The sequence below is a fragment of the Zootoca vivipara genome, chromosome 16 (genome assembly GCF_963506605.1).
Source record: "Zootoca vivipara chromosome 16, rZooViv1.1, whole genome shotgun sequence".
In the NCBI taxonomy this organism is placed as follows: Eukaryota; Metazoa; Chordata; class Lepidosauria; order Squamata; family Lacertidae; genus Zootoca; species Zootoca vivipara.
The window spans coordinates 17,616,081-17,642,435 of record NC_083291.1 but is presented as its reverse complement, the minus strand read 5'-3'; the positions used below and the strand labels follow the sequence as shown (position 1 = coordinate 17,642,435).

The 26,355-nt window shown below is 44.7% G+C and overlaps 1 protein-coding gene across 2 annotated transcripts in view; it reads right to left on the bottom strand.

Moving 5' to 3' along the window:
* LOC118097617 (PH and SEC7 domain-containing protein 3) overlaps positions 1-26,355 on the bottom strand; it is a 151,256-nt gene that overhangs the window by 113,886 nt on the left and 11,015 nt on the right. The window contains exons 1-3 of one of the 2 annotated variants that reach the window (XM_035140672.2): positions 19,961-20,384; positions 13,358-14,375; positions 2,397-2,765 (exon numbers count right to left, since the gene is read on the bottom strand). In XM_035140672.2, coding sequence (XP_034996563.2) covers positions 2,397-2,765; positions 13,358-14,375; positions 19,961-19,991 — 1,418 coding nt within the window. In that variant the 5' untranslated portion in view covers positions 19,992-20,384. Of the gene's footprint in view, positions 1-2,396; positions 2,766-13,357; positions 14,376-19,960; positions 20,385-26,355 lie in introns of those variants that run through there. The other variant, XM_035140671.2, reaches the window with a different exon arrangement.

The window sequence follows — 26,355 nt, the reverse complement described above, 5'->3', positions numbered from 1 at the left end:
TGATTTTTACTGGAATTTACCTTTATTTGCCTTCAACATTGGGAGTGATTCCCATTTAAACTCCGCATCACATCAATAAAACCTTGTGAAGATTTATTTGAAATCCATCTTCTTTTGGCCTGAGTTCTCGCAATTTATCGTTTTGTTCTCTGAGCCCTAACATGTTATAATTCTTTTTCTCTCTCCACGTTACAGCACCCATGTGGGAGGCTGCTTGAAAAGCTTCTCAATTCAGAACTCGAATGCAGCTGCACTAAACACACATGGAGAATGGACAGGAAGAAGTGTCTAGCAGGCGTCACAAAGTTGTTTGCCAGTCAAGGCACTGCTATTTAAGGGCGATTTTATTTCAGCCTCTGCTTGCAAAAGGTCTTTTAACCTATTCCTCGATTTCTCTTGTGGTCTCAAGGACTTCTTGAAAATGCATCATGGTCTGCAGATCACATCCCTTTGGCTTGTTATGAAGCTTACTGGACTTTGTTTTAAACTGGGATCCCAGGTTCAAATGGAAGGAAAGAGCAGGCAATCACAGCATGATATTGCTGAAGCTCATCCACAGAGCACTGCCAAAACATGGCTTTATGTGGAAATTCAGCCAATATAGGAGACGATGACTAATAGATTTCTAAAAGGTACACATTACAAGTGCATCAAACTGCAAAATCCTAATGAAGGGCTTCTAGTGCATTAAAGGCTTTTGAGTTTGGTTAGTGGGCATAGTATAAATAGCACAAATAAATAAAAAATATAAATAAACAAAAAGAAATCTCCAGCTAGCAACTGACAACACAGCCAAGCTTAAAAGCACATTCAAGTAGGGGGACATGTGAGATATATTTAGCTTATGTTCCAATTTCCAAGTAAATCTGGCTTGCAAACTTCCCCTGGGAAGCTTAGTTCAGCCCTAGCTTTCATTCTGTTACAACATGCAGAACCGGGAAGCTGTACTGTATTGCCAGCACTCAAGATGCTTAAGCTAAAAGCTTTCATTCTCCCCACCCCCACCCCACCCCCCCCCCCGGTACTTTTTATTAAGAGATAGGACTGAGTGCCCCATGCCTTGAAGCTGTACATCAAAGCGCAGACCTATCTGTTAACTTATTTTCTTCCACCACACAGGCTTAGTAAGAGAAAGTAAAATGAAATCCAAAAGCCTTTGTTGATAAGACAGTCCAACAGCAAACAGAAAATGCGGAGTTAAGCTTCTTATGATGGCTCATTCAGCATTTGCTTACACTTCTAGCCTTGGTGGTTCCAAGGCAGATCTTCGAATTTCCTTAAATGAGCTGAAGGCTTATTCTCATAATGAATAAGATTAACAGACTGTCCATGGCAATGGCAACACATGCCCACCCAGATATCTGAGTCAGCAGGCATGCCTTCCATTGTACCAATAATACAGCTGACACAATGGCTAGAGGTTGCCTATCAACTCATTTGCACCAAAGGTTTGTTTACAGAGCACCATCACAGTGCACTGAACTTTATAAGGTAACATAAGCAGGGCAGACAGACAGAGAGGTCCCTGCCTAGAGAAGCTTACAATCTAAATTCTAGCTGTCGGCCAGACAGAGAAGGGGAACAAGGGGTAACTGTGAGCAAATGCTATTTACAGTTTTAAATGAAAAAATGAAAAAATTCCTAGTGCTTGCATTATATCTGGCCCTTTGATAGAGTATGTGGCACAGCGTTCCTGTGCCAGTACCGCTGCACACCGCTAGGATAGGGAAGGTCATAAGTCTGGACATTTCCCAAAATCTCCATGCTTATGGGAAACTGGCAAGTCATGGAGAGATTAATCCACTTCTTTTAAAATTCTGCCACAGGTAGAAGGGATTCACTGAAACTGGGACCAAGGCTTATCCCGTCTACTTCGTATACCAGGCAAAATAGGTTCTTGCTAATAGCACATATGGTATTATAAACAGAATTTGTTGTGTTTTAAGTTCCAAGCGGTTGACTGAACATGCTGCATGCCCATCCAGCTATTAAAAAGAGCCAATGCCTCCAAGATTTGGTCCTACTGTTAGCTTAACCAAGAACACTGTGCAGATAAAGAGAGGCTCAAAAACCTCGCCCACAGAGGGTGCATGTAAACATGCCTCCATCATTGAGCGGCCTAGCCTTCAGAAAAGAGATCACCCAGCGGAACTGTATGGCTCTGGGCACGAAGCACACACAGCCGCTCAGAGGTCTCTGCAACATGGAGACTCTTCTCACACCAAGGTCCATTTTACTAGCAACTAATTAAACACACACACACACACACACACACACACACACTTTTTTGTGATACGCCACTCAGCTAATACTTTCTTCTACCCGTGAGGATTAAAAAGCTCATTATCAGTGCAAAAGCAACAGCAAATGTAATACGAAAGCCATTTCTTAGTTACCTTTCTAAATGACAAGCTTCTGTAATGTCCGTCTCCTTCACATCTCCTAGTCCATTGGCAATCCCATCACTGTGGCCTTTCCTGGTTGCCCCATCAGGAGTCCTTTCTAAAAATTGAGCGTCTTCTTTGATACGCTGCTGGATCATGGGAGTGAGCGGCGTTTCGAAGCTGAAGTAGCTATCCGGCTCAGAATATAAAGTTTCCAGCGACTCGGCGCTATAATATAAAGAGGCATTGTCCAGAATGCTTTCAAACTGGGAGCTGTACACATCTGTTGAGACTTCGGAGTGCGGTTGCCCAAGGACATCTTCCACTCTTCCACTGATGGCTTCTTCATCATCCTCTTCCTCCTCCTCCTCCTCCATGAGCCTAGGATTCAAAACCAAAGACAGCCTCTTCAGTTTCTGCTTTAAGGTTTTCATGTGGGCACACTCAGATCCTCTGCGGATGTTTCATGCACGCACATACATGCATAACTAGCCTTTCCTTTTGATCACCAGGTACCAATGTTTACACGTCTGGTTTCAATTGTGTTAATGGAGAACAGACACCCTTGTCTTTCCCTCTGCCTCCCTCCACCCCCCACCCGGTCCCTGTACTCGAGTAGAAACAAAAGTGGCTTGCACATTATGAAGAAAGAACATCAGCTCATTGTGTTCATAGAAAAGACACATTTTGTGTCCCTACTCTAGATTAGCTTTCGGAGATACTGAAGCTTCTGGGTCTGTTTCTCCAAACATCGCAGCCAAGTCACAGAACAAAAGGACAGACAATGTCTATTCAGAGACTTGAAGGTGGCATAATAACACAGCCTTCATTTCCCTAGACATTTCTCCCCATCTGTGTAATAACTTCCATGGGGAGATAAGTGTGACCCCCTGTTTATTTGTTTTTAGAAGAATCCTAAACCTTTCTAAAACAAACAAAAAAACAAGGACTACATTTTAATAAATGGGTTTAATGTTTGCTATTATTCTAATATTGCTCACGGCTGTTTGTTATTTTACAATTTTAATATGTTGTAACATTATCGTAAGCTGAGAGCGCAGGAGAAGGGGGTTTCTATTAATCATAAGTGTTAGATGCTATTATGATATAAGAATCTCTATTGGAATTTATGGGAAATCTTTGGTAATAAAATTTTGGCTAAAGGGAGAAATAGAAGATTGAAGGATGGGAAATAAATTTTTGATTGGGATTAATTGATTAATTATTGATGGAATATAGTTGATTTTTTTATAATAGAATAATTGAAAGATAATGATAAAAGGTATCAGATAGAATTAAGATATAAGATGGAAACTGCTTAAATGGAATTCTAAAATGGACCCAGTGAGAGGGGAATCGAGGAAGTCAACAATGTTAAGTAAAATGTAACAAATGATGTTTTTCTTTTTTATGTTTTCTTTTGTTTTCTTTTTCTTCTTATTATTTTTTGTTTGTTTGTGTCTGTGTGTGTTTGCTTTTGCAATGTTGTTTTTGTATTTTGGAAAACGAATAAAAATTATTTGGGGGAAAAACATTATCGTAAGCTGAACACCCTAAAAGAGCAGGATTCTTTTTAAACATAAAAAAATCTATATAATAAAATAATTAACCCGCAGGCTTTGCTGTGAAGGATAGCTCAGTTGGTAGATCATCAGACTCTTAATGTCAGGGACATGGGTTCGAGTAAAAGATTCCTGCATTACAAGGGGTTCGACTAAATGACCCTCATGGTCCCTTCCAGCTCTATGATTCTGTGATTTTGAAGCTCTATATAACCTATGGATGGAGACAAGAGTGGGAGGGGTGTGAATACCACAGGCAATGATGCCTCTAGCATGCGGAGTTTGTGCAAAGTGCTGCAATGGTTTGTTTGCATGAGAGTTCAAAAGTTCTACCGTATTGGCCTGAATATAAGCCTCACCTTTTTTTCCATAATTCTGACTGTGAAAAGTTAAAGTGCAGCTTATATTCACGACCTTACGGCATACAGCCAGGAGTGCAGAGCAAACAGTGCCAGGAGCGTGGCAAAGCGGGCACCCAGCCCATGTGTAGTCCCCCGTCCTCTTCCCCAAGGCCAAGAAGGGAGTATGCAACCAGGAGCAGCAAGGAGTGGAGCGGCTTATATTTGGGTATGTTTTTCTCCCCCTCCAATTTTGAAGGTGCAGCTTATATTTGGGTGCAGCTTATATTCGGGCCAATACGGTATTTAGGAAGAGATGAACAAATGGGAAGCAAGAGACTATTGCGCTTGCTGATATCTCTCTCCATCTGCTATGTATTTTGGAAATTTTTTTTGTTTGTTCATCACGCATTCAGACACTTTTTAAGAAATTTTACAAGTTGGTTCCTGAGATCAAGAAGCAGATTTCTAGCTAAGTTTGGATACAACTGGATGCCGTTTTGAATCAAGTGGCTTTGGGAACCTTCCAAAACTGCATTGATTTTAAGCACCAATTTGAAAACTGCACTGAATTCCTGAGCAGTGCTGGGTTCAACAAGGCAGCTAGTATCAAAATAACTGTCACGTTCAAAGTCACTCTGAAAGCGGCAAAGATTATAACTGATGCTCTATGTAACGCCAGGCCAGCTTCCTTCTAACCCAGTCCTCGTATTGTTCCATTAAGAGGAGAGAGAAATCCCATTTGATGAAAACCATAAATATCTGTTAGAAAACCAAGCAATTTGGTCAAATGACTATGGCTCGGGATGGGGTGGGGTAGCAGAATAATAAGACTATTTAGATAATCCTTCAAAATCTGCTTTTGGCACTGGGTTTTGCTTTTGAAACCCATAATCTACTAGCTTTCAGGGCCTTAATATCACTGACTAAAACTGCACTAGGCCCAAACACAGGGGCATAGAACTCCTGGTCTTATAGAGACGAACTCCACATGACATTAGGCACATAATTCCATTTGCTTGGGATGTATATCTGGAAGGGGGGGGGCTGTTCCAGATTGAAACCTTAGCATGGGAAGCAGCGGGGCTTTGACCCTTTCCATCCCGCCTGATCGGAACTGGTCTCCTGCACCTGTCATTTGTATTGTCAAAAAAGGTCCCATTGGTTTCACTGACTAATGAATGCCATATGCAGTTTGAGCTGTAAGAATGGTAAAAACAGCAGGAGCAGGACAGAGGGGGATATATATTTTTTCCTCTCCTCTACTATGAACAGCCCCCCCCCCCACTCTTCCTTCACAATGTTTACTAATGGTTAAGGATTGCATGGTTTAAGTAGGTTAAAGGTTTCTATGCAAACCAGTGTTCTTTTTTAGCTATGATGCAAATCCTGGTTAAGAGGGGACCTAACTGTGGCCAACATGGATGCTAGCGTAACATTTTACCACACTTCAGACCAGCAGGAGAAGAGAAGGAGGGGGGGATTCGTTGTCTTCATGTAACTGAGTCAGGGTCATACTGTCTGCACCAGCCCAGGGATCAGCAAACTTTTTCAGCAGGGGGCCGGTACTGTTAATAATTCGGCCGTCCCGGGGGCCAGTTGTTAGACTGGTCCCACAGGCCAAATATGTGATTGCTCTCACAAACGTGATGAACAACACACAAGTCAGTAAATAAGGCTCAACTGCTTTATTTACATATAAACAAACTGGGAGCTCTACATCATGGCTCCCTCTCTCTGGCATAACAGCCAGTAAAGAGAAAGAACAAAGGAACAACAGTCCCACGTAAACATCCTGTCTACGTCACTTCCACTCTGTGGGAATGAAAACACATACAGTCATATGATACACAATAACCCTATGACTGCAGACGGGGAATGAATCCTAACACTGTCCCTCAGACCTTGTGGGGGGCCAGACTATATTTTGGGGAAAAAATATATGAACAAATTCCCATGCCCCACAAATAACCCAGAGGTGCATTTTAAATAAAAGGACACATTTTACTCATATAAAAACACCAGGCAGGCCCCACAAATACCCAGAGATGCATTTTAAATAAAAGGAAACATTCTACTCATGTAAAAACATGCTGATTCCCGGACCGTTCACATGCCGGATTTAGAAGGCAATTGGGCCAGATCCATTTGCCTACCCATGCAATAAGGCGTTCTAGTGACTCTTTATATAAATTTTGTCCTTTCACGAGTAAGTCTACTGGAATAAATTTAATTTTAAGAACTACTTTTGTGGGGAATTGCATCTGGCCCAGATGACCCCCTTTTCAGATAAAGGACTATCCACACTCCGTTGAGAGGCATGGAGCCAACCAAATAATATTTGATATAGCAGCTGCCATTTGATCCAGGAGGTTAGTTGTTCAAACAGTTTAAACTAAACTTCATTATAACAATGGGATGTCAGCTCCGCCCAAGGAATGATGGATAAAGCAGGTTCTCTCCATAGGAGAGAGCATGGGTTGCGGCAGGGCTAACAAGACGACCCAGGGCTTTGGGGCGGGTCTGTTTGGATGATCTTTGGCTTTGATTGGAGGTTTGATAGTTGCCGGGGGTTTTTGCTTGTTGCAATTTGTTGATTGACAGCCCTTGCTATGTTTAAACCGAAGGAGCAGTTTGTGCTATCTCTTTGCTGCTCGCTTCGAATCTCCCGCCCACCCTCCGCTTTCTTTAGGCCCCTTTGCTTTGACCTTGCAGTGCCTGTCTAGGGGTCGCCTGTATTCAGGGGCCTGGTAGGAATTTTGCCACTTGGCTGATTGGCTGTTGTCAGGTGGTTTTGCCTACCATGCTGCAATTAGTCACAACTTGTAAGGTTGCGGTTAGTCATTGGTTCAAATAAATTGGTCGAGGGGTACGGATTTTGGCTGGGCCTGACCCTCATGTGATTGCTGCTGCCATATAGAAGTATTCCGTTAAAGGAATCCCGGGCTTCACATGTTTGTCTGTTTATCCCCGCTAGGGGTCAGGACCACACATGAGCCTCGGGGAGCATCTGGGGAGAGGACAAGAAGAAGGGCTTGTGCCCCCTGCCCCGTCCTCTCTCAGGGGGTGCTTACTTACTGACTCCCCTACTGGGCTAGAGGGAGTCAGATCTGTCCCAGGCGGGAGACAGTTGGCTGGGAACCAATGACTAAGCAACCACTCACATTTTGATTGTATTTTAATAAAAAAAGTTGTGGCCAAATTTTAATGCCAAAAAACCTTAACAAAAAATTATGGTGTCTGTGTGAGTTATTGGGGGGGGGGGTCCTCTTGGTGCCTCGGCACGCAACAGCAAAAATCGGCGGGGGGGGGGAGATATAATGTCTTACAAGGACAGGAAGAAACACCACGGACAGAATAATTGCTACCCACAGGAAAGAACAATGATATAGTTTTGAGTCCCTCACTTGAGGTTTTATCAATCATTTAATGTGTCAACACATATAGAAGTTATTACCATTGCTGTTGTTGTATAAGGCATTATTACTATGACCGGAATGTAATTGAAACTAATAAGATTTTGGAACGCAGAAATAAAGAAAATTAGAAAGCTATCAAATCTAGCCACTTTAATTAAATTATGTAATTTAGTATTTGAATGATTGGTATTAATAATTGCATTATAAATCGGCATTGTTATAATGAGGCTATTATTGGAATGTGATTGAAAGCTAATAAAAAAAAGTTCTACAAAAAATAATAATAAAATAAAATGAACTTGATTATATTCTGCTTCTAACGGCTGGTAACACATATTACTCATTCCTCCATCATGTTTATACAGTTAATTGCTTGCTTACCATAAAGATGAAGACAGAATGCAAGCTACGAATAAAGAAGAGGCCTTCTGCTATCATAGTTTACAGCGTTAGAGGAAACTTGAAACCAGTGTGCAAGCTGGAGGAGCAAACTGGTTTTGCCTCTGGACTAGGAGCGGCTAAAGTGAGCTGTTCGAAAAAAGCGAAATAGGTTCATAGAAGGTAAGGTAAATGTAAAGGGACCCCTGACCATTAGGTCCAGTCGTTGACCGACTCTGGGGTTGCGTGCTCATCTCGCATTATTGGCCGAGGGAGCCAGCGTACAGCTTCCAGGTCATGTGGCCAGCATGACAAAGCCGCTTCTGGCGAACCAGAGCAGCACAAGGAAACACCGTTTACCTTCCCGCTGTAGCGGTTCCTATTTATCTACTTGCATTTTGATGTGCTTTCGAACTGCTAGGTTGGCAGGAGCTGGGACCAAGCAATGGGAGCTCACCCCGTCACAGGGATTCGAACCGCTGACCTTCTGATCAGCAAGCCCTAGGCTCAGTGGTTTAGCCCACAGCGCCACCTGGGTCCCTTTCATAGAAGGAGAACCCCCTAATGTGCATGTGAAATAAAGGTACAACAGAGATTTGCCCTCCTCCTCTCAACTCATAGCAAGCCTGGGACAGAGGAAGTCCAGGAATGTAGTGGTGATGGGAGCTACAGCAAGAGGATCTGGGAGGTGCCAGCGTTGCAGGGGATCGCCTCGTTCAGTGCTCATCAAGCCTGCATGTCCAGTTGTCAGAGTACAACTCCTGCTCCCTTAGCCAATCATCAAGCTGAAGCGGAGCAGTCACCCTATTTCACAGCACGCAAATTGACACAAGCAGCTGAATGAGTGGCTCACGCAATAAAACCCTGGTAAACCAGAGCAGACTTGGAGGGCTATTGGGGGATGCCCTTCTCACAGCTACCTGAGATGATGGTACACGGTGACTCGTGAAGGGCGTTCTCAATAGCGGCACCCTAAATCTCAAACGCTGCCCCTCTCTGGGCTGAGCAGCACCAAAACGGATGGAGCTGTGATGCTCTGCAGCCAAACATTTTGACTCCAGTGGTGCCTTTTATTTGGCAAGTGCAGTTGTTTTGTGAATGTAAAATCAGACAATAGACTAAGCTGCATTTAAATGAAATATTGTTTCATGGTATCATTTTTGATGTTGTTTGCCTCTCTGCCTTTCTTTAAATAGTTTATGTGCAGAATTTATTTGGAATATGATTTGTGTTATATTGTGTAACAGAGTGAGCAGAAGAAAGGGATGGATGGATGTAAATTTGAGTATGATTGAATATGAAGTTGGTGTTTATGATCATTTTTATGTTTATATTTAAGTTTGAAATTCTTTTTTTTTGTTTTCCTTTTCTTTCTGTTTTTTTTTGTATTTTGCAATGCTATATTATGTAATGTTTTAAAATCTGAAATTGAAAATAAAGATCTTTTTTAAAACTTAAAAGAAAAGAAAAGAAAGGTGAGGTATAAACGATTTAAATAATGTAATAGCACTCAGTTCCTATCCAAAGCTCTGTGCATGGTAGGGGAGATTCCACACGTGCAACGGGACTCATTCAAACTCCTCTTGGCATATTTACACACCAGGTGGCAAGGAGAAACAATCAATGCTGTCAAAATGCCAGCCAAGTGGTCTCTGCCAACTACAGATGTGTCTCGGGACAAAGATGCTGAGAGGTGTCTCAGTTTCACCTATTACCCTTCCCACACATTCAGCAGTGGCTATTCCAACACTTCATCTACTCATAACCCAGCTTCTCCACCCCTCAGTCTGCACTTAGACCCTACTTCCCCTTCTGCTGGACGTAAAACCAAGGTGATGGGGGGGGGTCGTTCCTGCAAAACTCTCATTCTCATTCATAGCTTGCCTGCAGTCAGGAAGCCAGGCTGAACATTCTGACCAGCTTTGAAATAACCTGAATAATCAAAAGGGAGTGACGCCATGTGCAGTCATTTAGCATTTCAAAAAGCAGCTTGGGACTGGCCTTGAACCAGAATTTGTTTGCTGCTTGCTTGTAGAGCACGGGTGTCAAACACAAGGCCCGGGGGCCTAATCCGGCCCGCCAGACCTCGTCATGTGGCCCGCGTAGCCGCTGCCGACAGTAACCGCTGACAGTAGTTCTGGAGCCTGCGATTGGCCGAGGGTCAAAACCGGGGGCGGGCCTGCAGGCGGAGGCTGGGGCGCTGGAGCCGCACTGACGGCCTTGGCCAGGGAATTTCAATTTTGAATGAGGCTGAGGGAGGCGGTGGCACAGCGGCCAGATAAGATAAGATAAGATATCTTTATTGTCATTGTCCCCTTGCGGGAACAACGAAATTACTCGGTTGCTACATCCACTCAGATAAAGCATTCCGCATAATCCAAAATTACAAAAAGCTAATTAAAAACAGTAAATATACTACAAAATAACAAGTAAAATAAGATGACTTCAAAGACGGGGAAGTGAGATGCAGGAGGAGGAGGAGGAAGCCCGCCGAGGAGGTAGGAAAGCCCTACAGGCGCCGCCGGCAAAGTTGGTGCCAGGACGGAGCAGCGTTGCATTTTTTTTTTTGGGCGGGCTTTGCTGTTGTCTCCGAGAGCGAGTGAGGCGGCACTGGGGAGCCGCCGCCCGCCGCTTCCCTTCCTCTCCTCAGCTGCATCCGGGAGGTGGGCGAGCGAGCGGGCGAAAGGGACGCGGAGTGAGCCTGAGGGCGAAGCGCAACAGCCGCTCTCTTGATGGAGCCGGGTTTCTCTTCCCTCTTCCCCCGTTTTCTCCTCATAGACACTCAGGAGGGTGCCTGGCTTTTGCTCTGCCCCCCACCCCGAGCCGCCCTTTGGCTTCTCAGTTCCGGTGGAGCTGCGGCCGGGAGGGAGGAGGCGACGATGGCACGGGTTCCTGCTCTTCCCGCTCTGCCGCCACCTCCTCTCAGCCCCTCGTGATGTAGGGCTCCAGATGGAGTCACCTCGCGGTTTGAGTAGGTGGGAGGGGAAATTTTTTTTGGGGGGGGAGGTTTTCAAGCCTCCTCTGCCTGCAGTCCCGGTAGGGAGAGGCGGCGGCGAAGACGACAACAGCGCGGGTGGGGGGAAGAGCAGCTCTGAGGCGAAGATGCACGTCCGCTGGGGCTGCCGCCGCCTTCCTCCTCGGGAAACCCGCTGCCCTCCCTCAGCGCGAGGGGAAGGGACTCTGGCGATGAGGAGGGAGGATGTAAAAGCAAAGCAGGGAGTTGGCGCTGCACCGCATGTTCCTGCCCCTCTCCAAAGCATGGGGTGGGTTGCAGCGTGTGGCATCCTGCCTAGCGGGGTTTGGGTGTGCGCAGGGCGGGAGAGGGAAGCCCTCTTTCCATCTGCAGGTTTTTAATCCCAGCAGTGGCTTTCTCCTTCCTGCCGAAGGTTTAGTTGAGCGCCCCCCCCCCGGAAGCCATCGATCCCCACCTTTTGTTCAAATTTCCCTCGTTTACATCCTCTCCCACACACACGCCACGACGCAGGAATGTGATCCGCGTGGGGGCGGGAATGACCTTACATTATTACAAAAAACAGTAATAATTGAATGCAGTGACAATAATTTATGATAATAAAGAGTGGACACATAGTCTTACAGACACAACCGGCCCTTTGAGGGTGGCCAAACTGCTGATGCGGCCCCCGATGAATTTGAGTTTGACACCCCTGTTGTAGAGTTTTCCTGTTGCTATGATAGAAGCATCCAAAGAAATGAAAGGCAGTGGGGGGGGGGTGCAGAGTTTCACAGCCAAAGCGTTCAGGAAAAAAATATCTGCAAGATCTGTTAACCATTTTTTAAAAAAATATGCACAAACCATTCTATTGACAGAGAGACATGCTGTTGTTTTGGGGCAGTTGTTTGTAAAAGGTTGGGTTAAATAATGAACATTCAGGTATTGGAATAAGGGGAGAGAACTTCAGGCTGTTCCCATTGCTAAACACACAGCTTGAAGATTAACTACCATATGTGGTTGTAACTGAAAATAAATAATGGGCAAAAATATTCGTTTGTATGGCAGCAGCTCGCCATAATGCTCAAGTCTTCTCCTAACTAGTTACCATAGCTTCAGGAATGCTTCAGCCAAAGCAAGCCTCTTCTATAGAGAAACTTAGTTCAGGGTTCCATGGCCACTGAAAGTTTCTTTGGCAAACACCTGAGACTTAGCTGTAGCACAAAAACTGTGAACCTGTCTCCCTCTAGAGACTCAGCAAGCTGCACCCACTGAACCATTCTGGGCAGCTTGATAAACAGTTCTTAATTCTCCTAAGCCTACAGCCCTTAGCCACTGAAGAAACAGAGATTTCCTGGTCGCCCAGTTATTGTGTGCTTTGGTGTTATTTGTTTTAGTTATTTATTCAACAGTATTTATATGCCGCTTGATTGCAAAACAAAACAAAAATTAAGCAGTTTACAAAAATTAAAATTAAATTAAAATACTCAGTTAAAAACAAGTATTTAAAAGCATCCAAAGGATGATTAAAGCAAACAGCAGCAAAAAAAGAGGTAAGACCAGTGCTGTTTTTCCTAGAAAAAGAGGTGTTGGGACTCACCACGAACACCTCCCTTGTTCTCTTATAATAGCAATGGCTCCCACCTGAGAGGTGCTGGGACTGAGCGCCATCAAATTGTGGCTGAAAAAAGCCCTGGATAAAATGCATGTAAGTTCTACATGTCTGAATAGGGTTGCCTGAATAAAAAATGTTTTAAGACCAAACTGTTTGAGAAAACTACTTAAGATAAGGTTTCCTGGTGGTTAAATACTGTTGATTATATTGCCGCAGGGGGACGGGGTGTTATGGGTGTTTTGTATCATTCTCTGCCTTATGCACAACAGTATACACTATTTGTACTGATCAATACAATCCTTGTGTTGAACAACAGGATACCATCCCAAGAACATTATGAAGCCAATACAGTCATACCTTGGGTCCCGAATGCCTTGTGACTTGAACGGTTTGGCTCTTGAACGGCGCAAACCCGAGGTGAGTGTTCTGGTTTGTGAACGTTCTTTGGAAGCCAGATGTCCAACGCGGCTTCCGCGGCTTCCGATTGAGTGCAGGAAGCTCCTGCAGCCAATCGGAAGCCATGCCTTGGTTGTTGAACGTTTTCGGAAGTAGAGCAGACTTCCGGAACGGATCCGTTCAACAACCAAGATACGACTGTATCTAACATGTTGCCTAGTAGCACTCAAAAGTATGGACTGTGTTCCCTCCCAAATCTGTAGAGACAGAATGAGAGACTTTCTCTCTCATTCTCTCATTCTTTTTTCTTTTTACCTGTCCTTGTCCAACATAGATTTCCTCTCCAATGCCCAGTTCTTCTTTTCCTCTACTATGAAGACTTCATCCTCTCCACCTTTGGCCAGCGAAGTTAAAGGCCTGAAGTTTTCCCAGGATACATTCCAGGAGCGTTCCGGCAAACAGTCCAATTCTGATGAGACTGCAGGTGGAGTGTTGTGTTTTGAGAATCTTCTTTCTACACTATCCGTGTCAGAGAGTCCGGTTTCCTTCTGCTCCTCTGCTTTTTGGATCCAAAGGATTTCCACCCCTTGAAATTCCACGTGTTTGTTCACAGCCGCCTCTTTGGATATCCTCCTCTCGGGCGCTCTTTCTTCCTTGTCTGAATCAAACACAGAAAACTCCCGCTCAAAGTCTGCCCAGGCACCGCCAAGGACTCCTGAAGCACCCACCTTTCTGTCCTCTGGCTGGGCCAGAGCTTTATGACAACTGGTTTCACATATTTTGTGGGCCTCCTCAGTCCCACCGCCAGCAGTTCGTAAGGTCTCGGGCTGTATTTCCACAGTTAAGACCATAGAGTCTTCTTCCGCGATCCAATACAATTTTCTTTCCGCTGTTGCTTCAGATGGGAGAGGCATTTCTGGAGGTTTTTCTTGGCCTGCAAGAACCATCTCCCTGGCTGCCTCCTCAGCAACACTGCCAGCTTTCCTCTCTTTTTCCGAACCGAAAGCATCGTTTTCCCTGTCTAGTGCCTTTTCAGATTCTAAATCTTGGGAGGTTTCTATAGTCTCACTCGGCCTGCCAAACTGTTCCGACACTTCTTCCTCTTGGGGAGCCATTTGTAACCCCTCAGAGAAAAACTCTACCCCATCACTAGGTCTGCCGTTCTCAGAAGGCCGCTGGCCACATGGCTGCCCTTCAGAAACACACACTAGTTCGTCTTCGTGAACCACAGAGGGAATTTCCGAAGTTTTGGCACCTTCCTCCACAGCCCCATATTCCGGGAATTCGTTGTTGATGTTGTGTGGAAGGAGAGTGCTACTACCTCCATGGCTGCCTGCAAAAAAAATAAGCAAAATAACAAGGACTTAATTCCAGCACCGATATTTTGTCTGCATTCCTATTACATGGAAACAGCGTTCCATTTCGGTCCCTCTTGCATGATGTCATTTCTCATTCAGACTTATTACTGGGCTTGCTTTTAATACAGCTTGGTGGTTTGGGACAGCATTGCATTTTGCAAGGCCAGGCTTCCAAGTTTTAAAAGTTCTAAATAGTCTGCCATTGCCTCTTTCTGGGGATCTGCAGTTCTGAGAGTGGGGCTAGGAATCGCCTGACAAAGAATTCTCTGCACCAGCTGAAAACCCCCAAGAGTCAAGACACCTCAAAGGAAGCCATTCAAGCTAAACTGGCTCAATAAATCCACTCACCTGCTTGCCAGCATCATGCACACCTGCACCACACAAAGTTCCCCTTCTGTACCACTGGTGCTTCTTAAAAACACCCAGCAGGAAGAGATTGAAGCCACACCTACCATCTCACACTTTGCTCCTTCCCTGCTCCTGTTGATGACACACTGGAGAGTTTGTGTTGTCACAGTTTGTGTTGTCACTACATAAGAACTGGACAGGCGCTTTGTTTCCGCTGGGAAAAAACCACGAGCAGAAGGCTATGAACAACCTTTGACTTCCACTCCTGGCTGTTTGCAGAGAAACAAACCACGAGGCTAGGTTCCCACATAATGACAAGTCTCCCCTCTTTCCTTCCCTGTGCAGGATCAGCAGGAAGGGGAGAGCAAAACTGCAGGGGCTTTTGAGCAGTGTGCCCCCAAATACTAACTATTTACTTTAAACCATTGTTTAGGGTGGTATGTGAACTACGCTACCTAATGTTACTTGTTTTTGTTTTTGGGGGTGGTTGGGGTTGTATTACGTGCCATAAATGTTGGAAGACAGAGCTATCCCCAATGCTGCTTAGGATAGTAAGTTTACCTTTTTTTTATTTTATTTTTTCAGACAGCTGAAAACTGAACTACTTAGAAAGCCAACAGGGCAGATCTCCCAAAGGAGATCAGCACTCAGTAGCACCCATTGTTCTGATTCAACAATGGCTTCGACTGTTTATAAACAGAAGCCGCAGAGTCCTTCTCCTGAGTAGCAAGTTTAAAGGATGCTATCTTGGTCGGCAAAATACAAAAGCATTGCTCAAAGGACAGAAAACTGCTATTCAGTTTCTAGATTGTTCAGCATCATCTTTACACTTGCATATAATGGTTCTTAAGTGTTCGGTGTCCTTCGTCTCAGTAACCCACGGAACAATGGCTTAAGGAGAGGCTAGGTGGCTTGCCCAAATGTGTGCTTGCCACCGCCCATCGCCTTCCCCCAGGTGGGAGAAGAGGGGCCTTGCTCCCGTCTGTAACATCATTAGGCTCTTCAATGACACCTTGAGTAGTTCTGATGCCCACGGCAACCACAGAGGGATGCCCCTGTTCCACTTACGGGTCTAGGCTGGGTTAGAGGCTCTCGCTGGCACAGTCTCATACACACTCAGAAAGAACCGTCTTCTCACTAATCCCTTCCACTGCTTTTCTTCAAAAACTCTCTCCTCCTCCCCCCCCCCGCCTCCCTCCAACATGCTTCCCAACACCACCCAACAGGATTCCAGACATTTCTCCCCATCTCTCATGGGCTCAGGTCTGGAAATTTGCAAAGGAAGGAAGCAGCTTGCCAAAGAACGAGTTTCAGGGGAGAAGAGTTCCACTTCAGGCCAAGCTTCCCCCAACCTAGGGCTGAGGTTGGGGAGCTATATTTGGGGAGGGGGAATCTAGAGTGCACAAGGCTGAGGAACACTTGCTATCTGGCTTAATGCGCAAATAACTTATATTGTCATTCATGTCTTGTATGGATCAGTACTTACAGGTGAAATTCGGAAAATTGGAATATCGTCGAAAAGTGCATTTATTTCAGTAATGCAACTTAAAAGGTGAAACCAATATATGAGATAGATGCATGACATGCAAAGCAAGACATGTCAAGCCTTTATTTGTTGTAATTGTAATTATTTGTCGTTAGGCGGGGCAATTATAAATGGAATGTAATTAATGAAATGTAATAGTGATGTTTATTTTGTATTATTGTAACTATTTGTTTTATTACAATCATAGAATCATAGAGTTGGAAGAGACCACGAGGGCCATCCAGTCCATAGCTGCCAAGTTATCCCTTTTTTACAGGGATTTTCCCTTATGCTGAATAGGCTTCCTCACGAGAAAAGGGAAAACTTGGCAGCTATGATCCAGTCCAACCCCCTGCCAAGCAGGAAACACCATCAAAGCATTCTTGACATATGGCTGTCAAGCCTCTGCTTAAAGACCTCCAAAGAAGGAGACTCCACCACACTCTTTGGTAGCAAATTCCACTGCCGAACAGCTCTTACTGTCAGGAAGTTCTTCCTAATGTTTAGGTGGAATCTTCTTTCTTGAAGTTTGAATCCATTGCTCCGTGTCCGCTTCTCTGGAGCAGCAGAAAACAACCTTTCTCCCTCCTCCATATGACATCCTTTCATATATTTGAACATGGCTATCATATCACCCCTTAACCTTCTCTTCTCCAGGCTAAACATACCCAGCTCCCTAAGCCGTTCCTCATAAGGCATAGTTTCCAGGCCTTTGACCATTTTGGTTGCCCTCTTCTGGACACGTTCCAGCTTGTCAGTATCCTTCTTGAACTGTGGTGCCCAGAACTGGACACAGTACTCCAGGTGAGGTCTGACCAGAGCAGAATACAGTGGTACTATTACTTCCCTAGATCTAGATGCTATACTCCTATTGATGCAGCCCAGAACTGCATTGGCTTTTTTAGCTGCTGCATCACACTACTGACTCATGTCAAGTCTGTGGTCTACCAAGACTCCTAGGTCCTTTTCACTGTGCAATTTCCAAAAGAAAGCATTTGTAAAAATAGAAATAATAATAATAATAATAATAAGTCGCATTACTGAAATAAATGCACTTTTCGACGATATTCTAATTTTCCGAGTTTCACCTGTATTCAGTCACATATGCCTCAACCTTCAGTCAGATGTGTACAGCTTAACACCTGTGTTTACCACACTAGTGAGACCTAGGCCCTAGTGGGGCCATAGCAAAATTTAAAGTAGAGCATTCCTGCTTCATAGCTCAGTGGCCGAGCCTCTAAGAGAAGAAGAAGAAGAAGAAGCCTCTAAGAGAAGGAGAAGAAGAAGAAGAAGAAGAAGAAGAAGAAGAAGAAGAAGAAGAAGAAGAAGAAGAAGAAGAGGAGGAGGAGGAGGAGGAGGAGGAGGAGGAGGAGGAGGAGGAGGAGGAGGAGTTGGAGTTTGGATTTGATATCCCGCTTTATCACTACCCGAAGGAGTCTCAAAGCGGCTAACATTCTCCTTTCCCTTCCTCCCCCACAACAAACACTCTGTGAGGTGAGTGAGGCTGAGAGACTTCAGAGAAGTGTGACTAGCCCAAGGTCACCCAGCAGCTGCATGTGGAGGAGCAGGGAAGCGAACCCGGTTCCCCAGATTACAAGTCTACCGCTCTTAACCACTACACCACACTGGCTCTGTTGACAGGTGGCTTCCTTTGCCTTATCCCAGAGCCATGCGTCCAATAGCTCCTATAGGACAACTTAACAATTGTTGCTTAGGAAACAATTCAAGTGGACCTGAGGTCACACTGACACAATCACCAATGGTGAGACAATGGCCACTCGGGCGGCCATATAATTTTGCATCCTGTCTGCTGCGGGTGAATTTTCACTGCCAATTAAAAAATCTCCAGCTGACTGTATCTGAAACAGGGTGGCTTAGTCTTCTGCTGTTAGGAAATGAGGAAACCCAAAAGAGAAAACCACAGGATAGAGGTGAGGCTTCAAGGGCTAGTGCAGATCTAAATCTGTTCTGCACAATAACCATGGAATCCCTAAGTCCAGTCCTTGGGTTCCTAAAGTGTGGTTTACAGACCTCTGGTAGGAATGGCAGTCCAACCAGGTGATCCATGAAAGGTTGCGGAAGAACAGTCAAGAATACTTTACTTTGCCTTATTTTTTCCGACAATAGGGATCAATGGCTTTTGACCTGAACTGGATTTATCAAGCAGGGTAAAGTGGCTCTGGCCTAGATCCCATTATTTCCATTTTATGGTGCTGGTAAAATCAACTGTTTCCCAAAAAAGCTTTTTACCAGTTAAAGGGGCTCTGGTTCCATAAGACACAGCTGGGGTTTTTTATTATTATTATTATGACAATGGCACTAAAGGGGGTGGGGAGTATAAGAAGTGTTCTGCCAAGCCCTCTGGCAATCTTTAAATGGTCCAGAAAACCATGAGATTTGAGAACTGCTGCTCTAAGCAATATATGAGATAGAGCAAAACCAAAGTCGTAAGATTTAGAGACTCCACTCATACCACTTGATACCCTGACCAGTCGGCACTTTTCAACACCTCTTCAATATAATCTTGTGGTTGAGAGGCTGACCTATGAATCATTAAAGCTCCAGATTTGGATCACGGCTCATCCACAAACTTACACAGCAGCCTTATTCCATCAGCCCACCCTAGCGCAAAATGGGAATAATACGACCTTACAGGGTAGTTGTAAGAATAACAATATGAAGCACTATGAAACACTCGACAGCACTAAGTAGGTTTTAGCACTGATATAATTACCCATAGCTGAAATGTATGGTAGCATTAAAAAAAAAATTGGGCAGTTTACCACTTGTCAATCAGGAGCAACGAGCAAATGCCAGCCAGCCTCACTTTCAATTTATTATTTCACTTGCAAATGAACTTATGGGAGGATTAAAGCTGTGCTCTGGCTTCGCTGTGCTAGCAGTAATGCGATTATTCTTTAAAAGTCTGCCCACTCTCTTCTTTAAAAGCTCCCCATCCAAGAGTGCCTCGTTCTATTCAGGTACAAAAAGCTTTTTTAAAAAAGTGTGCCAAGCTCTTTAAGAGAAACTCCTCCCTCGTTCCCATCAAGCCCCACAGCCCCACAGCATCATGTCTTGTTCAACGACGAGCATATCACGTCAATCCTCCACTCACCCACCCTCCCCGACCCGACAGCCCAATATAACTGCCTCACAAACAAGACCTGTAAAAGGGACACAGCTACAGTATTTTAGGTGCTACTCCATGGAGGAAAAGCAGGGAAATCATGCATGCTGCAAAGGGAACTGGGTAAATCTCCCTTCCCCGCAGGTAAACCCTTTTGCCGTCTGTCTATCTCTTCCCCCTCCCAACTTAAGTTTTATTTCTTTCTGGTAAACACATTTATGCATGAGAAAGCTGAGCCGGTGCAGCGAATATAGCCTGGAAGCAGCTGGCGTCTTTCATGATGACGGGGGCTTTTAAGAATCCAAAGACTTAATTGAGCGTCGGAATAAATATGATCTATATGCCACACGTTAAAAAGCCAAAGGGAGACCTTTGGCTGAATGCCGGAAACTAGCTCGGGAAGCAAAGCACATTCACCAAAAAAAACCCCACCCCCGGAAAATGAGAGTACTCTTTTACACACACGTTTGTGGGTGCGTGAGTTTGCGCGTGTCCCTAAATCCCTATCATCTCCCTGAACAAATAAGATATAATTTTGTTGAACAGAGGCTACTACTCACAGAGATTACTGTAGCTCCAGCAGTTACCCATTGGTCAATGAAAACACACAGATCATCAATTTATCTAATAAGGATGCAAGCTTAATTCAATTGCTGCCGTTCTAAGTCAACTGGATTTCAGAAGAGTTTCAAATTTCCTGGCGGTGGCGGCAGCAGCAGCAGCAGCAGCCCGTTGCCCTGCATTGCACACAGTGATGTAAATGGTAGCATTCTGAGCATTATGAAACTGGAGAAAGGACTGCAGTCTCATTCCAGCTATGGCTGAAGATGAGTCCACCTCAGCAGCTTGCAGCAGAATAGCTACAGTAAGCTTTTCTTTAAATAAAAATCAAGATCTACTGTCTGGATATGATTTTTGCAGCCGACATTAATGATTAACAAGAGTTAATTTTATTCCTTGTTAGGCATCATCATAAAGCAAAAACCAGATAAAAGCAAGGAGAAGAAGTTCCGGTGCATTAATACCAGTGACACAGCATCGCTGTGATCACAATCAATGATGGCACACCACAATTGAGCATTTTCTTTTATGGATTTACAAATGAAAGCAAGTTCACCATGCTTGTCTGCTGCTTTTATATTATGTCTGAATATTTTTTTTTACAATATGGGTGTCCCCACCCCCACCCCCCGTACTATGCACACAGAATTCAGGATAGTCAGGGCAGTGTATATGCCAGGACTTTGTAGGAGCAAAAGGGAAAAGTGCAAAAGACAATACTGAGCATAGAATATCAGCTATGTTCTTTTTTAAACACACACACACACACACACACACACATGTATCTTTCCTTCATGACTTCACAAAAATATACTTGAATTAGCCTGGTTCACATGTCACAATAAACCATAGTTAAATACAAATTATGGTTTACTATAAATGAGAAACATGCTGGGGCATGCTGCTGAAAAATTCTCACTGGCTCTTCTCCCGCTGATGTTGGCTTGTCGTGTCCAAACCCAGGCTCATTATTTGCTTCTCTCTCATGAGTGGTAACCAAAGTTTGTTCTTGTTTTAGCATTTGCTGTTTGTTTGGAGAGAAACAGACAATGATCCTGGCTTTTGACAATAAAAGATGACAACAGCAGAAGCAGAAGCAGCGGATAAGCACAATAATTTTTCAGTAGCATGCTTTGCAGTCACAGTAAACCATGGTTTGCTTTTAACTATGGCATCATGCAACTTGAGAACTAGGCCATACTGTGAGCCATTAAAAGCTCATTGCTTCTCCTCGTAAGTAACCAGACCAGAGTACACATAATAATAATAATAATAATAATAATAATAATAATAATAATAATAATAATAATAAATACCCCGCCCTCCCTGGTAAGGGATGGGCTCAGGGCGGCTAACACCAAATATGAATTACAATAAAACGTAATACGGTAGAAAAACAACAACAGTTAATTAAAATACGGCTTAAAATACAGCTTAAAATGCAGCCTCATTTTAGTAGTAGCCCCTACCGTGTTTCTCATATTATAAGACACGTCTTATATTTATTTTTTCCTCAAAAAAACACACTATGGCTTATTTTCAAGGGATGTCTTATTTTTTCCCTCCTCCTCCTGCCGCAGCCAGCATTGCTGCTGCACCTATCACTATGTCTTATTTTTGGGGTATGGCTTATATTCCTTGAATACTTAAAAATCCTGCTATGGCTTATTTTATGGGTATGTCTTAAAATATGAGAAACAGGGTACATGGGCCAGCAAAAAAGCCAAGGGAAAATTTATATACCAAAAAATGGGTCAGAGTGAGTCTAAGCCAAAGCGGACTCTGTGGGACAGCTCACTGTGCTGCCCCCCTGGGCGGATCGATGTGGGGGCCCCGTGCACGGATCACCGCAACACCCCTGTACGGTGCCCCCATGGGCGGCTCGCCCCGCCCCCACCGCTCCGGGTGCCAGAGCAGCTAGCTACGCCCCTGCGTGCTGCTTTGGGCTACAAAGTGTTTAATGGGAAGGGAGAGCTGGAAATAATGCCAGTTATTTCACATCTGGCAACCAATATGTTGCCCCTTTGGTTTCAGAGAGCATATGGGTAGACAAGTCTAAAAAGCCCGGGACACAAATTTTCACGGCCCTCTAGCAGCTATGGTGGCTCATTTACCAGAAGTAATGTATTCAGTGTTAACTCTGGAAATGTATACTCGATTTGGACCAAACGAAGCCTCCTAGAGAAAATGCAATGCTTCCTTCCTTCCATTTTCTATAGCCACTTCCTGAATCAGGTGTGAGTGCCATTCCCCAAACCCAAGAATATGTTTTAGAAAAGAGGAGGGAGGCAGCCATGACCTCTTGAAGCCATTTCCCCAACTGCTTGAGAGGCCGGAATTCTCAACAGCATTCTGAGTGTTGCAGTAAAGCTCCTCAGTGAGACGTAACCAATCAGAGTAAAACGATTTGCATTAATATATTAATGTAAACACACACACATACATCCCATTAGCCAAGCTGCAAATAACCAAATCCCTCTATAATGATTGGCTACAATAATCCTGCAGCTCTCCTGACAAACCTTTTCAGGATTTGTTCCAACCCATTTGCTCGTGACAAAGAAATCATCACCTCCGGAATGGGGCGAGGCTGCCACTCCAGCAACCGTGCCATTTGAGACAAAACCACAGTTTATATGGGAGGAGCGGGAAGTGGTCTACATACGGTTAAGTACACGGGAGGTAGCTTTGCAGATAATCACGCTATCCTGAAAAATTGATGGTACATAGGGCATCCCTTTTTGCAGTCGTTCAGCATCATAAACATGGTTATGGAGCCTATCACACATATTAAAATCTGTGTTATATAAAACCACAACATCTCCAATGGAAAATATACTGCGGGGTGGAGATGGGCAAAAGGGCTCATTAGCTACTTTAGAGGTGCCACTTCGCAGCATTCACCTTATGGACAGAATTACTTTGCTACAGGGAGAAAATCCCAGTAATAGGGCTCTAATCTTCTGTAAGTCCCACTGAATTCAGTGGGGCTAAGTGGACACACATAGGATTAGGCAGTCAAAATTAAGTGTCTGAAGCACAAGCACACAAAACACTATTTTCTCCCAACTACTGTGAAGGTACGGTGAAGCGCGGGTGGCGCTGTGGGTTAAACCACAGAGCCTAGGGCAGGCTTCCCCAAACTAAGGCTCTTTTATGCAGCCCCCAGCAACCCCTGCCGCCCGCTCTTAACTGAGCAGCACGGCACAGCTGCCCACTTCCGGGCCACCAGAGCGTCGGAAATAGCTTGTGCGCATGCGTCATTTCCAGCGCACTTCTGGGCCAGAGGAGGCCCATGCACATGTGCACAAGCTATTTCCGGTGTTCCGGTGACCTGGAAGTGCGTCAGAAATTGCGTGTGTGCACACATATGGGCGCGCGATCCCACATGCTCTGGCCCACAGCGCAATCGGCCCTCAGCGGCAGAAGTTTGGGGACCCCTGGCCTAGGGCTTGCCGATCAGAAGTTTCAAATCCCCGCAATGGGGTGAGCTCCCATTGCTCGGTCCCTGCTCCTGCCAACCTAGCAGTTCGAAAGCACCTCAAAGTGCAAGTAGATAAATACTGGTAGGTACCGCTACAGCGGGAAGGTAAACAGTGTTTCCGTGTGCTGCTCTGGTTTGCCAGAAGCAGCTTTGTCATGCTGGCCACATGACCTGGAAGCTTGACGCCGGCTCTCTCGGCCAATAACGTGAGATGAGCGCCGCAACCCCAGAGTCGGTCACGACTGGGCCTAATGGTCAGGGGTCCCTTTACCCTTTACCTTTACTGTGAAGGTAGATAGCTTGAACCCTGAAACAAGTGCCCTTGAAAGAGCAAGTCTGCTAGGACGCAGATGCTCTGTTTCTGTTGGTAGTGTCAACTAGACACACACACAAAAAAAAAAACCCACCAAAAACAACAACAGTCTGACAAGCAAAGGAGAGAGGAGAGAGAAATAAAACATTAGGAAAGGGAGAAAATATGAAGGAAAAGGTTCCATCTGGAAACGTCCACTGGCGCAGAATTCAGTGGTCGGGTTGCTCACTGAAGCAAGAGGCATGCGGTGGCAGGAGAGGAGAAAATGGGGATATGAGAAATAGTGAGACTGGGGGAAGATGTTTCTATTCACCCAGACACTTAGCTCTTAACCGGGGTCATAGGGTACAACAAGAAGCCCATATTGGTGTTCAACTATTCATATGGTTCAGTACGATTTGTCCTTTTTATTATCTCTCTCTGTCAATTATGTGCTATATATTTTTGGTGCATTTTAAATCCTGTATCCAGTGTTAGAAACTCAGATATATAAGCTAGGCGCCAAATGGCTCCTTAAACCAGGCTTACAGTCGCCAAAGCGGGATACCTACCGGTAGGTGCCATTTGTGAGCCGGGCGCCTCAAAAGTCATATTTTTCCACACGACTTTTGGGTTCCCAAAATTTATTCCGATTGTGCAAATAAAATATGACGGGTAGAATTCTACAGGATGTGTTTAGTAGTGTGTGAAAACAGTCAAGAGCCAGATGGTGGAGACGTCAGTAATAAGTAAAATCAAAATAACAGCCAAATGAGTGTGTGGCCCAAGTCTGTTTCAGAGACAAAGAACCATAAGAAGGGAGAACAAGCTGTGTTGAAGGTGCCCACCAACAGCGCCTTAATAGAAACCACTTTGCTTATTTTCTCCCACTGTCGCAAGTTGTATTGTCTTTTTATCGAAATTCTAGCAATTATGAATAAAGTTGTATCTATACATCTAAGTGAGCATTTGCGAAGATGTGTCCTCTTTTCGATGTCGAAGCGCCGCCACCCATAGCTGCCAAGTCTCCCGTATTTCCCGGGAAACCCCCATTTTTTCAGCCGTTCCGAGCTGGAAAAACGGATTTTTGTTTTTTCCCAGTTTACTTACCGGCCAGGGGAGGCTCCTTCTGCGCATGTCTGGAGTCTCTGGACATGCGCAGAAGCGATTTCTGGTGCGGTGGCCATTTTGGAACTGGGCGGAGCATGCTCAGAAGCGACTTCTGATGCTGCTCTGCCCAGTTCCAAAATGGCCGCAGCGCGACTTCCAGTCTGCCGATCCCTTATTTTTCCGGCAGGAACTTGGCAGTTATGCGCCACCCCAGTACTGCCCGACTGTGCAAAGGCCCCACCTTCTCAATTCACAGCCTCACCAGTTAAAATTGACCTTCACTGGTCATATAAAGCTTTGATAGAGCTACTGAGGAATGCTTGCAGCTCTAAACTTGAGGCCTGTGTGGAAGCAAGTGGGCCCTAAAGAAAATGACAACCAAAAACAAATTTAAAACATGTGCACAAACTTTGCTTCTGGGTTTTTGCTGGCGAATTAACTCGTCATTTTTGCAAAGCCAGAACAGCATAGGATACTTTGTGCTAATTCATAAGGGACCTTTCTGACAACTCAAATGTCTGCAGGTGGCATACTCATTTTTTAAATTGGGGGGGGGAATCATATTGGGGAGGTAGGATCACATATTTAGAGAACACCATGCCCTTCTTAATCACATGCCTCTTTAAACTCTTTGGCAGTAACTGAGCAAATATTTTCATGGCTAAACCTTAATAAGCAGAGCTCCAAGTTTTAATCAAATAATCAGTGCAGCTAATCACATTAAAGAATTAATTGCAGATTAAAACCGATCAGAAAATTAAGCCGGGAGGCTAATAACAAATGAAAGTTCTAAGTCTTTGGGATTCTTGCAGGACCTTCATGATACAAGATTGAAGGAGAAGATGCATCCGTTTCAGGTCCAATGAAAAAGAAACTCGAAAACAGAAATTTCCTCCTCGCAAAGCTGTCACGCAGCTTGTTGTTCCGGGTGAAACTACTAAAGTTTTTCTGCTAACGACGACCACAGTAGCATACAGCTCATTTCTCCAGCAGACATCTATCATAAATAACTGGCATTCCCTATTTCATCCCCATTTTTGCCTTTGAGGGACGGCTTGTTAAAAAAAACTTTAAAAACAAAACAAAACACCATGGCATCTTAGGGATCAGAAGATTTATTGTGGCATTTAGCTTTTACAGAAAAGTCCCTGGCTGACAGTTTCCTCTTTGGGTGTTGATAATGTTGAGTTATCTAGTAGATCTGCCATTTGGAGATTTATCTCCTTCTCCGGGACCTAAATTTGAGGGGGGAATGGATGCCCCTGGGTGGGGAATATGTGACCGCTGCAGCTGTTGCTTAGACCAAACTCCCATCAGCCCCAGCCAGGACCAGAGTGGATTTAGGGGGGGCCAGACCAGTTCAGTCACACTGGGCACAGAGCCTTGGGGGGCACTGCAACTATGATTTAGAATGGATAGAGAGAAGTGAGGGCGCCAGGTTTTGGCATCGCACAGAGCACCCGTTGAAATATGAGACCCCAAACTCTGCCACAGCCAGCATAGGGCAG